Raw genomic sequence first — 13,719 nt, forward strand, 5'->3', positions numbered from 1 at the left:
TGACTTACAAAAACAAACATTCAAAATTCAGCATCTCAGATTAATAGCAATTTCTGTGCTGATTTATTGGGTTTGGGCTCCTTTTGCATTAATTACTGCATCAGTCCTAAATACTGCAGAAGGAAAACCTGGAATATTAGAAGCAGCCTCCGACAATCTGCTAATGCGCTAAAGTATAATATATAAAAATATAAAATATAAAAAATAGCAGAGCTAATTGTTTGCTTAGCAATTTAGTGTTGAGCACAAATTTCCTTATCAAGATAATAATTTAATGCTGATGCTTAATATCAAATATGTCCTATTTGTAAAACTGATACCACAGAAGAAGATGCTCAACGTTCCTCATTTTGATTTCTTATTATTTTTCATGAAGGGTTTATAAAATTCTTACTAATATTACAAGTTTTTTTTTTTTAGCAACATTTCAACTTCATTTACGTATCATTACAATTTTATTCTTATATTATTCCAACTTTTTTCCATATTACTTCAAGTTTATTCTCATATTATGACCTTTTTCCTGTATTATTACGACTTTTTTGTTGCTTTACTGTGTCTTTTTTTCTCGTATTGTTTTGACTGTATTTGTGCTTTAGCATTAGCTTCTGCTACCGTGCTGATGTAGCGCTTTAGTGTTAGTGTAAAATAACATGCTATAAAATAAAAATATCAATGCAGAATCAACTACGCTACATTAGCGCAGCTAGTGCTTTAGTTAGCGGTGCCCGCCGCCGGCAGCTACCACCTTATTTTAGGTATCAAGGTGAATAAATTGACTCTTCCTGTGGAGCGCATGTGAGTGACCAGGGAACCACTGAGGCTCAAAACGCCGGACTCCCCCAACATCACTGCTAATGTGATTCCACATTAAGTATGATAATGCTGTTCTCATGTTTCCAACGCTGGCCTGTTTATAATTGATGTTGCTCTGTCAGGAGGCAACTCGGCTCCCAGAGGCAACTGGGAGCGGCGACCTTTTTCAAACACAAACCAGCAGCAACTTGCTAATGATTACATAAGAGAAACAACAGCTCCGTCCGGCTGGAGGAGCGAACAGCGGCGCATCGTCACGGACTGCGACACAAACACAAAGAAAGTGCAAAAGTGTGAAATAAGAAAAGAGGCCATCAGGGAAGGAACCGTTCCCTCTGGGGACAATTTTACAGAGACGTTGCTCTGCCAGCCTGCTGGTGAGCGAAGAGTCAGTCAGGTCGTTACTCAGATGTCCTTCTAATGCCTCTGTTTCTCACCGTAAATACGTTGCCTCTGAATCCAGTCGAATGGACGTTTTTGTGTTTTTCCTCCTCACAGCAGCTTGTTCTGCTGTTTGGTGGCTCATTAGGCCACATCTGCTAAGAAGCTTCTACTTTAGCGCTTCAGTATCAAAGTCAGCCCACACATTTCAGTCATATCTCCTGTTTGTTGGGGAAACTACCGTATTTCACCCGATTTCTGAGATCAGCTCATTCAGCCTGGCTGAGCGTCCAGTCGAGTCGTTTTGAACGACTTTCTCTGTCGTTTACTTCTTTTAGGCAAATTATGTTAACACCAATAGCATATAAAGCTTTATGCTGAAGGGTTCGTCTCATTTATCGTTTCCTGCCCAATGAAAAGCAATTTCTGCATGAAATGACACTTAAAGGAATTATTTCATATAAATATGGTTGTGTAACAGGTAACAAAAAGGTGTTTCTCCATACATTTATAGATGTATTAACTTCTGTCCGGCTGCTTTTGACAGTTGGTGGTTACCGTAGCAACCAGTAACCGTCAGCTCCGCCCCCTTTTTTATTTCTATCTGTTGCCGTTTGAAACTGTGGTTTGTTTCAGGATCAGCTCTGTTTTGTCTTTTTAAGTACTACAAGTATTATTTTTCAACATATATTTTAGACAAATGTAATTCTATACAGTGTTTCATGGGCCATTTTGCTATATTTTGTATGTTTTTATCTGTTATTATTAATGTCCATTTTAGCTGTTTAAATTTACAAATATCAACTGCTGCTAAGTGCTCATTGGGAGCTATTGTTTCGTTTAGGCTTATTTATAATATTTTATTTAATGTATGGGGGCAGAAGCTGCTGGACTGATGTTAACCATCAACGTGATTTTGTTAGAACAATTAAAGGGACCTGAGTGTTTCTGTGGTGAAGTCAACCTATTGGACCTGAGACGAGCACTGGAGGGTTACGGTTGATGAATATGTAAATAAATGTGCTTCAATTGCTTTTTGTGTCTTCATTTAGGCTCTGTAACAGAAATTGCACAGGAATTTTCTAGTTTGTGATTAAATGGTAGTTTCTCTCTCTCTCTCTTTTTTTTTTTTTTAAGATTTCTTGTCTTATAATTTAGGGGATACTGGTCCGAGGTTGGGCTGGTGGGATGGCATCAAGCAACGAAAAATGTCCCTTATTTTTAAATCCAAACTTGACAGGTATGATTTCAATCTGACTAGCAGATTAGGATGCTAGCAGATGCTAACAGATGTAGCTCTCTCTGCATCTTTAATGTGATTCTCTGCTGTTTTAAACACGGAGGCCTGAATCAGAGCCCATCTGAACAGAACATCTCAGTGATTTCAGTTTCCCACTGCAGAGACCAGAACAAAGGAGAGCAGCAGTCTGCGAGGTGAAGAGTGACACCGTGTGGCCGGGGCTGGAACTGCAGATATAAGTGAGGGGAAAGAGAGACCTGGGTTCCCGAACTGGATGCAGTTCTCCAGAGTGCGGACGAAGTCGGAGTCACTCAGCTTGATGACATGGAGGTTGTTGGCTTTCTCCATGTTCTTCACCCATTTGTTGGCCTGACCCTGGGGGTCGATCATCAGCGGCCATCGCCTGGCGTTACTGGATGGAGGGAGGGGCGGATGGAAAGAGGGAGAAGGAGAGAGAGGGAGAGAAAGAACAAGAGAGAAATGCAGAACAAAACAAGACAGAGAGAGAGAAGGAGAGAGAGAGCAAGAGAGAGAGAGAGAGATTCATACACAGGACAATGTCTTGCAAAAATATTCGCATATCTTTATAAAATAACCTATAAATGAGTTTTTATTGGGATTTTATGAGTTACATGAACACAAAATATTGCATCCATTCATCCATCCATCCATCCATCCATCCATCCATCCATCCATCCATCCATCCATCCATCCATCCATCCATCCATCCATCGCTTTAAAGTAATGTTTTGTTTTGAAGAGGTCACAGTGAAGGACAGACGTCCATGTAGGGAACAAGATGGCTCCTCAAAAACAAAGACAACCAATCAGCTACTGGAGGTCAAACTGACCACTTCTCCTCATTCTGCAAAACGATTAATCGCGATTAATCGTCTCATTGATATAATCGTCAACTAATTTAGCAATCGATTAACCATTAATTGGAGCATACAGACTCATAAGACTGGCCTTTGCAGACACTCAGAGCAGTAATTAAACCCAAGTTAAAAACTGTCTTTAAATATTAGCTTAACTAATCTTCTAAACAAAAAATCCCCTATTAAGCAATTATTGCTTTCCAAAGATTGATCAGTTGATCCAAAAAGTAATCACCGGATTAAGTGAAGCAGAAACGGCTCAGATTTTCACATGTAGATTTTAGAAGGATTATTTCAGCTGACGATGAATCCTTTGCATAAAAATATCTGCAGAAAGTGCAAATTGAAGAGCTTATCCAATTAATCGATTAATTGATTAATCATCAGAATAATAATTGTCAGATGCAGCGTTAATTTGAATAATTAACTGAGCTGAATGCACTGTTTGATAACTGACATCAGTTGGAATTTAAAATTGATTGTATTGAAATTAGTTGTTTGTAAAATGCTTTAAGACAATATCTGCAGTAATTTAAATAAACTTAATTGTTTAGAACCAGAAAAAATGACATTATTTCATAAAGGAAGGAGCTGGATGTGACTCATCCTGCAGAAATTTGATTTATCTTGCTTTTATCTGCTTCCCAAAGTCTGTAAACTATTAAAATAAATCACATCCACAGATTTGTTTTGCATTTCAGGTTTATCAGGTGTTTTATTTTTATTTAGTTTTATCACATTTGTTTCTTCGCCTCTGTTATCAAACTGGAAATTGCTAAGATACAACCTGGTGTGTTTTTCCTCCAGACTCAGATAATGATAGAGATTTTTGGTATTATCATTTTGTTATTACTTTAGTTCATATTCAGTCTAATGTTATGTACTGACCTGGAGGTCAGGACTGTCTGTTTCATCTTCATGTGAAACAGTTAACCCTGTGTTTCTCAGACCTTAATTCTTATCAACCAGAATACCTCCTAACTGCCTGTGAGCAGTCGTATTTTGTCTCTTGTACAGTTTGACCTAGAGCTGAACTGGGCTCAGATCGTAGATCAGATATCACACCTGGAACTGAGTTGCTGGTTTGTTTAGGTTAAATGTTTTACGACCTCTGTTGTTTTTTCTGGCTGTTCTGCTTTGACAATAAAACAGGGGCTCACGCAGAAGCAGATCAGAACTCTCTGTGAACGGCCTGGAGAGGCGGTTGGCGGAGATTTCTCCTTTTGCAAAAGCTTTGCCTTAAAATTCATATATGTTGTCTGTGGATCTTTAATATAGGTTCGAGAAAAAAGTACCCATCAGATAATATCTGTTTTTTTTTTTGTTTTTTTTTTTCAGAATTGAAGCTTCTCTCACAGTTTGCTAATAGCAGCAAACAGCAGACGTCCAGCAGCAAAGACTTCACAGCTGCAGCTTTAACGTCAGGAGAGATGAAGAGGCACGTTTTGATCCGCCAAGTCAAAAGGAGCTGAGTATTTACATCTTCCTTTTTTATTTCACTTTATTTACTTGAAATAAAAAACTAAAATGATTGAATTGAGATTTCATGACAAAGATCAACACAAACTAATGTAAGGAGGAAGGAAAATTATCCAGTAGAATTTCCATCCATTCATTCAGAATTTTAGATTTAGTTTATTTTTATTGTTGAATATTTTGTATAATTTGCTTCCACTTCACATTTCTGCTTTACTTTGAGTTGATCTGGGACATTACCCAAAAACAGAATTAGCTTCTGGCTAACGCTACAAAATATGTCAAGAAACATCGACTTTTAGAAAGTTTTAGCCAGGAGTTCGTAGGGGTTTCTTTGCAGTAGCGGCTTCTAGACAGTTCTTTCTACAATTTTGAAATTAATTTCAGAATTTTTCAAAAAACTGAAACTTGAGTTTGAAAACTCAAAAATTTGCTTGAAAAAAAAAAAAAGATATATATTTTTTTATTAATCTCAGACATTTTCCAGATTTTCTTTTTTATTTATATGCTTAAAAAGTAAAAAAAAATTCTCAGTTTTTTCCAATTTTTATAACTCATATTTCCTTGGTTTCTTTTTGGCAGAAATTTAAATTACGCAGAAAGATGAGCATGCCAAATAATATTTCAATGAATCATAGTAAATTGTATTTTAGATTTTGTAATTTTTAATTTGAAGAACTTTAAAAAATTCTTCTCTTCCCTTGAGCCTTCTGTGGGCCTCTAGCGCCCTCTGGTGGCTGATCTATGACATAAAATCCCAGTAATTTGTGTTCACTGTGTTGAAATAATGTGACTGTGGGAATGTCTATGTGTCCTGAACTCACGATATCATGATGCCGTTTTCTATGGAGAAGCTGTCTGACGGCAGGCCGGCGATGTTCCACGCCTGGATCTTTACCGGTTCGCCCAGAGAGCTGGTGAGCGACATGTTGGAGGAACACGGGATCTCCATGGCCTTACACATTTCCAGCCACTTCTCCGTCTGATCCTGGAGGAAACGATTCAACCATCAGTAAAACACAAAAAAACATCAAAGATTTGAGCTGGACGCAGAATGCTACGCTAGCATTTAGCATACAGAAGAACTTTAAGCTCAAAAGTAGAGTTAGCTGCAGCAGGCGGACATCTTGGCTGCCTCCACCTGTCTGTATTTGGAGGTGAAGGCTCCCAGGTAAGCCACGATGCCTGATGAGATTAGCATATCCCCAGTCAGATTGTTGTAGAGCAGGCCCAGATTAAAGGCCATCTCACTCCAGCGGGTTTTCTCTCCGCCCAGGCCTCCGATCAGCTGCTCGGCTCGCTCCAGTTTTTTACTGCACAGATCCACCTGCAGGCCAAACCAACACAAAGTCAAAGTTTGGAAACATTTATTGCAGCAAGGACAATACTCTCAGCACAATTCTATAAAGTCTGTTCCTAAAAAATATTTTGAAACCAGAGAAAACTTGAATTTGAAGAATTTTTATCTTTAGTTCCATTTTTTTCTGTTTCATTTTGAATTGTTTTTTAGTTTCAAAACTATTTTTCAGATTCAAATATTTTCTTTTAGTTTCCATTTTTTCAGTCTCAAAATTACTTTTCAGGTTCAAAATATAATTTTTGAGCTATTTTTATAACCCCAACTTATCTCCATGCGATTCCCAGTTTCTCTGCAGCTCAAACTGCTCAGTGCTGTTAGCTTAGCACTTTAAAGTGGGAGTTGTTACGGACCTGGAACTCCAGATCAGCTTTCTTGTTCTTGTTTGCCTCCAGAGTGTCTTCCAGCTTCGCCAGTTTGTCCTGGACTTCTTTGAGAGCCGCCTGCTTGATGTGCAGAGCGTCCATGGCGATCTTCAGCTCTCCTTCGGCTTCTGCAAGTTTGGCTTTCTTTGGTGCAACCACCTTGGCCACTCTGCATGCATATTCACAAGACGAGAAACTATTTACACAGAATCTATGGAGCCAAATTGCTCCAAAACATTTTTTTAGAAAACTGAAAGAAAAAAAAAAAGATTTCAAATTGACAAATAATTTTTAGGGATAAAAAAAAATTAAACTTAAGAAAAAATTTGAAGCTGAAAAAAAGTCTCAAACTGGGAAAAAAACATAAACAAAAAAAAGGGTCAAAATTACTTTTCATATTGAAGTTTTTTAAAACAAAAAATAAAAAAATTGGAGCAAATCTTTTGACCCCAATTCAGCTCCATAAATTGTGAAAATAAAGTTTCTTCAATTCTTTTGAACCTGAAAGGAAAGGATTTGAAACTGAAAAATAATTTAGAAACTAGAAAACGGGTTTGAAATAAATAAAAAAAGTTAAATACTTTTCAGATTCAAGGTTTTTTAGTTTCAATAAAACAAAAACAATTTGTAGCAAACTTTATGGTTTATAAATTGTGACCACAAATGTAAAAAATTGGAATTATTATTTTTGATTATATAATTATTATTTTATTATATTATTACAAACATTTTAAACTGCTAACGTTAAAAACTAATATTAAGATTCAAAGTTTTTTTTTTGTTTTTTTAAAAAGAAAAAAATGACACTGAAAAGAAAAGATTTGATACTGAGAAATAAATAAATTTTAGTATAAGATTAAAAAAAATTTAACTGACAAAAAATTAAAAACTACTTTTAAGATTCAACTTTATTTTTCAGTTTATCTCCACAGAATTTAAGCTAAGATGGAAATAAACACTGTAAAAAACCACGGGTAAAAATAGATGTTTCAGATTCAGTCAAATGTGACAAAGTGGTAAGAAAGGAGCTGAAGGGAAACTCTTACTTGTCGTACTTGTCCATGGCACAGACCCACTTACACATTCCCTCCGCCGCATTGGACGCCGTTCTGATCTTCTCCGGCACAAAGTCCGGGTTGGTGATGTACTTCTGGCGGATGATGGTGATCAGGTTGAGAGGGATGTTGTCCTTGTTGTACTCATGCAGACTCTGCAGGAAGCGCATGTCTCCCAGCAGCTTCTTGGCCGGACCCCAGTAGTCCTCCACCTTCTTCAGAGAGCCGGCCGGGTCCGGGATCCGGTCCGGCTTGACGCCCTTCAGGATGCAGATGGCCTCCATCACCAGCTTCACCCCTGCAGGCGGGTTCTTCATGGACTTCACCAGCGAGATGTCCTGCACATTTCAGCACACAGATCACCGCTCCGCCCCAGAAAACATGGGAAAAATTTAACAGAATAAAAGGAGTTGAAATTCAAACTCATTTTCGAACCAATATGGCAGCTAAATCAGGACTGATTCTTATGCTACACTGCAAAAACAACAAAAAGCTTGGTGTTGTTTCTAGTGCCAACATCTTAGTTCATTTGTAAGACAAATCTAACTTTTTAGGAGGAAATATGAGCTTGTTCCAAGTCAATAATTCATACAATCTATACAAAAAATATTAGTTCCACAGGAGGATTATTTAATTTATAACAAGACATTTTTCCCATATTACAAGTGAAATAATCAGCCAGTGGATCTACTAATTGTCATCTATATTCAAGCATTATTTACCTAAAACAAACTCCTACATATAGGTAAAAAGTTACTAATGAGTCAGTTTTATCTTAATTTAAATGTACAAAGATATTTGCTCTACAAACTAGACAAAAATATTTGATAAAATATGTAAATTATGTTTTTGCAGTGAGAAGTGAAGGAAGGGTTCCCTACACTACAAAAACATAAAATCTTACCAAGTATTTTTGGTTTAGTTTAGTGCTTCAGTACAATTAAAATAATACAAAACTAATTTATTAATTTTGTTTTAGCAAGAAAAAGGAGTTTGCTTTAAGTAAATAATTCTTGAATAAAATGTCTTGTTGCACAGTAGCTGAAATAATCTGCCAGTGGAACTAGAACTTTTTCCTCAATATTAAGGAATTATTACTGAAAAGTTATAACAGCTTGTTTAAGTCAATAATTTCTCAGTATTGATGGAAAAGTTCTAGTTCCATTGGCAGATTAATTCACTTATAGGAAAAATGTCTTGTTAGAAGTTAAATAATGTAGTACTAGTACTAATTATTGACTTAAATAAGCTCCTATATGTTACTGAAAAGTTACTTGCAACTAATTTTTTGTCTTATTTAAATTGTAGTAAGATATTTGCATTAGAAACTTAAAAATACTAGGAAATTTTTGTGTTTTTGCAGTGCAACAACCTGTTGCATAACTTGTGGGCTACCTTTGCAGTGAGCAAAAATTACTGTTTGTGTACGTATATGTATTCTTGTTTTGTTTGTTTATTGACATTTTCAATTTAAAGAAAGCATATTATCATATAAAATCCATTGACTTGTGCGATTGAATCAGAAGTAGGGCTCCTCTGGCGCCTCCTACCTGCGGGGTGAGCGTGTTCAGCGCGTCCAGAGCCGACTGCAGGATGGGCGTGGCTTCGGCCAGGTCGGCGTCGCATTCGTCCTTTATGGCCTTGGCGGCCATTGCTTGCTCGTTGGACACCGCCTCGTCCTCCTTCACCACCTTCTCCGTGGCGGCCACCTCCTTGGATTCGCGCTCGATCACCACCATCATCTCGTCCACCTCCTTGCTGGCCACCAGCAGCTGCGGCTGCAGCGCCTCCAGCTCCACCTGCATGGTGGCCACCTGGTCTGCGGCCGACTGCAGCTTTTCCAGACCAACTTCATAGCGATACTTTAGCTGCATCACCTCGCTGGACGGAGAGGGAAGAAAATATAGCTGATGTCCAGATGGATTGAGATGAAATGTTACCTAATCACTTAAAGGCAGAGGTGGGCACATTTCTGCTAATATGCTAATAGCATAGATAAGTTAGCATTTTAGCGCTTCACACGTTTTCCTAAAGTTCAACAACAGTATTGAAGTTTTTGCAGTCGACTCTTTCCTCCCTTGCGTTCTTTAACAATAGCTTCATGTTGATATAGCGCTTTGGGATTTTTGCTAACTTTAGCACACATTCTTTTGCATGAGCTTACACTAAGTACAATATTGGTGTTGCGCTTTAGCATTAGCTTCCGCTAAATACCTTGTTAGTGTAGCACTTTAGCATTGTGCAACTAATCTTTGACTAGTGCTTTAGTGTTAGCTTCTGCTAACTTTTTCTTGTTAGCGGTGCCCACCACTGCTGTAATATTGGACCTAACGATGCGATTATCTCACGCTCTTTTCGTCCTCAGCAGGTTTTTGAAAGTGGAAATGAGCTCCAGGTAGGAAGTCGGCGTGACGTAGTTGTGGCGCTGCAGCTCGTCCAGAAAGTGAGCCGACAGCTCCATAGTGGACGTGTGAAATCTCTTGCACATGTGGATGCAGCCCTGCCGGTACTGATCCGTCATCTCAACGTCCTCCAGAAAGCGATCAGCCACGGCTTGCAGGGCGTCTTCAGGCCAAGGCTGATGGACGCAGAAATGTGTCCAGTTTATTATCAAGACAAGTTGTTTTTTAAACCAGGAATGATTGAAATTATCAAATTGGAAGTTCATGCTCATTTGGTCTGACAACTATTGAAGTTTTCCTCCACCAGAGTAATAAACATATAAAAAATATCACTGGATTATCAAATGTTCTGTTAGGAAATGTTTCAGCCTACCTGCACAGTTTTAAAGCTCATCATTCCAGCAGTGCAGAATATCACTGTTTAAATTTTTCAAGTGTCGATACAAACGTAACAATGTGTAGGATCACCACTCAGGTTGTATGGTTTTCATATTTCCCATCAGCCATGTGAATTTCAGGATGACAGCCATTTTTAAAGATGGCCGCCATCTCACAAACGTTGCTGTTTGCGAGTCTTACAGCAGTTGTCAATTGGAAGGAGATGAAGATGTGTGATACAGACTGACAGGCAGCTGTGTTAGCATTAGCTTCTACTAATTTTGTATGTGCTTAGCAGTTTAGCGCTATCAGAGCTAAGTTTTAAGATTCTTGTTTAACGAATTAGTGGAACTTTTTGGTTAGCTGTTCTCACCACTGGCAATTGCTACTGTCAATTTTAGTGCAAACATTTGTTCTCCATTACAACCTGGTAGCCATTTTGAAAAATGTTGATGGTTATTGTTAGCTCCCGCTAATTTTTTAATTATTAAGTGGCTTAGTGTTAACGGAGTTAAGATTCTTATTTAGTGAATTAGTGGAATTGTTTGGTTAGCTTTCGCTATGTCATATATAAAAATGGCAGCCATTGTGAAAAATGTCCACAAGAAAACAGAGGGACAATATCAAGAAAATGTATTCGATATCTGTCATTCAAACTATGTAGCTATGATTTGTCACCAAACAAATTACTTTAATTGATGATTTCAGAGAAAAATTTATTTTTCATAACAACCACGGCAGCCATCTTGAAAAAAATCAAACCAGTATTAGTAAATATGATTTCTACTGGTCCAAGCATGTTTGATTTGACATCAAATGTATTCATATGTGATAAAAAAAAATTGGCAAATTAAGTGAAAAAATAAATTGATGACCATATTGGTGGCCATTTTGAATTTTCCTATGGCTAATGTTTTTGTTTTTCCAAAAAGTAAACCTCTGGGATCCAAGTTAGGTTCTTGTATCCACATATGAAAGATTCAACGATCTGTTGCACTATAAAACTTCAGACCAGACCTGCAAACTCGGTAGATCCCACTGTACCTAAACATTGACCCTCCTTCAGAGCCCCCTTCCAAGCCCGGAAAGTTCTGGTACCAAAGTCATGAACTGGGGTAAATCGGCCCACCTGGAACCAGTTAATGGTGCAGCAGTTAATGAGGGCGGGGAATCGGCGTAAGCGGTCCCTGAAGGCGTCGCCGATGGGACTCATGGCCAGCACCACGTGCAGCTGAGTGCGGCAGCGCTCCAGGAACATGTTGAACAGGGCGAGCGGCGAGCCGTCCGTCTGCTTGTCGCGATCGCGCTGCCGGTCCAGAACGCGCATCTTCTCACAGATTTCCTGCTTCTCATCCACGGCGAACAGGTTGGGAACCTGGAAGAAAACAACATGTCAGCCTTCCAGCCAAAGTTTTAGTCATTTTAAAATGAATCCAACGACTTTCAACTCATCCGTTCCGATTTTTATGGGTGTCATTTGTAAAGTCACACAATAAAAAATTAAGAGCAATATTTTTGTTTATTTAGTCAATCATAAGACAAAAAGGGTGTTTGTTTTTCAAAACTATATTTTCCAAATTTAGCTAAGAAGCTAAATATTTAGTTTGCTATGTAAATATTTGAAATGCTTAGTTTGAAAATAATACTTAAGTTGGAAATTAAACTTTAAGTTTGCCAACTAAATATTTAATTTGGAGCTAAATATTTAGTTTATAAATACATATTTAGTTTCCAAACTAAATTACCTAAATATTTAGCTTGTCAGTTAAATATCTAGCTTTCATGCTAAATATTTAGTTTGAAAAATAATAATATTTAAGATTAAATTAAATGTTTAGCTTGCAAAGAAAATATTTTTTTTCCAAATAATTTAATTTCCAAACTAAATATTTATATTTCAAACTCAACATTTCATTTCCAAAGCTAGTATTTAGCTTACAAGTTAAACATTTAGTTTGGAAAATAAATAATTAGCTCCACATTAAATATTTAGTTTCCAAATTAAACCACTAAATATTTTATTTTCTGAGATAAACATTTAATTTCCAAACTAGACATTTAGCTTGTTAGCTGTTTAAACTAAGTTCTGAGCTAAACCTTTAATTAGGAAATTAAATGTTTAGCTTAGAAAGTAAATTTTTACTATGGAACTGAATATATACAAACTAAACATTAAATTCCCAACTAAATATTTAGCTATCGATCTATCAATCTATTTAGCTTGCTAGCTAGTTATTTGGAAATTAAACTAAATGTCTAATTTCTAAACATTTATTTTGGAAATTAAATGTTTACCTTAGAAAATAAATACTTAGTTTGGTACTACACATTTACGGTACTTTAAAAACTAAATATATAAACTGTAACAAAATATTTAGTTGATGAAGGAAATATTAGCTCAGATCTAAACATCTAATTGTGGAGCTAAATATTTAGCTTCTCAACTAAATGTTTAGTTTGAAACTGACATTTAAAAATGAATATCGTTTAGTTTTGTTTTTTTTTTTACTTTATGACTAAATAAACCATTTCTAACAGCTCTCTTCTGGTCCCACCTCTCCGGTGTTCAGCAGGTTGCCGATGTCCTCCAGGAATGATTCCTTCTTGATCTGCGTGTCGGTGAAGAGGAAGATGCCGTGCGCCTCGCCCTGCGTCGACTTCCTCATCACCAGCTTCAGGTCTTCGTGCCACTCGTTGGTGCCGTACGTCTTGGTGATTTCCACCTGGAAGAGCTCCGAGTCGGCCATGTAGGCGGCCAGCCGGGTGAGCGACTGGCGCCCGCTGCCGCCGACGCCCACCAGCAGCGCGTGGCCGCTCGGCTGCTTGATGATGCGCGAGATGCGGCAGACGTGCTCGATGGCGAAGCGGAACAGCACCAGTTTCATGGGCGCCTTGCTGATGTTGTTGTACTCGTCCAGGTGCGACTCCACCACCAGGCGCAGCTGCTCCAGGTTCGGCACCTCGCGGTAGTTCTGGTCCTCGCCCTTCGGGTCGTGGAAGTCGCAGAACATGAGGCTGCGCAGGTCGTCCTCCGTCACCAAGCCGTCCTGGTCCTGGTCCAGGTGCTGGAACAGCAGGTGGAAGTCCTCCTGCATCTGCTCCGCGAACACCACCTGCAGGTGGCTGACGAGCCAGGAGCGGTCCGAGTCCTGCACCAGCCGGTCGCAGTACACCCTCAGAACCTGACCGGGCCCAGCAGAACTTCATTACACCAGAACATTTCAGCAGCAAGGCAGCTCAAACAGAAACAGCAAACATCACATTTTGTCAAAGGTCATCAGATGTGTTGATCAGTTGCTGCGTTTCCATTACAAATGTGACAAAATTTCTGTCTACACTGCAAAAACTCAAAATTTTACCAAATATTTATG

The 13,719-nt window shown here is 38.2% G+C and overlaps 1 protein-coding gene across 1 annotated transcript in view; it reads right to left on the bottom strand.

Moving 5' to 3' along the window:
- dnah7 (dynein, axonemal, heavy chain 7) overlaps positions 1-13,719 on the bottom strand; it is an 88,274-nt gene that overhangs the window by 24,238 nt on the left and 50,317 nt on the right. The window contains exons 40-48 of the mRNA XM_015053974.1: positions 12,904-13,530; positions 11,478-11,723; positions 9,917-10,146; positions 9,119-9,449; positions 7,560-7,906; positions 6,502-6,682; positions 5,933-6,118; positions 5,616-5,779; positions 2,695-2,849 (exon numbers count right to left, since the gene is read on the bottom strand). Coding sequence (XP_014909460.1) covers positions 2,695-2,849; positions 5,616-5,779; positions 5,933-6,118; positions 6,502-6,682; positions 7,560-7,906; positions 9,119-9,449; positions 9,917-10,146; positions 11,478-11,723; positions 12,904-13,530 — 2,467 coding nt within the window. The remainder of the gene's footprint in view (positions 1-2,694; positions 2,850-5,615; positions 5,780-5,932; positions 6,119-6,501; positions 6,683-7,559; positions 7,907-9,118; positions 9,450-9,916; positions 10,147-11,477; positions 11,724-12,903; positions 13,531-13,719) is intronic.

Source organism: Poecilia latipinna, unplaced genomic scaffold, assembly GCF_001443285.1.
Source record: "Poecilia latipinna isolate Pla-1442-1.1 unplaced genomic scaffold, P_latipinna-1.0 Scaffold1221, whole genome shotgun sequence".
Lineage (NCBI taxonomy): Eukaryota > Metazoa > Chordata > Actinopteri > Cyprinodontiformes > Poeciliidae > Poecilia > Poecilia latipinna.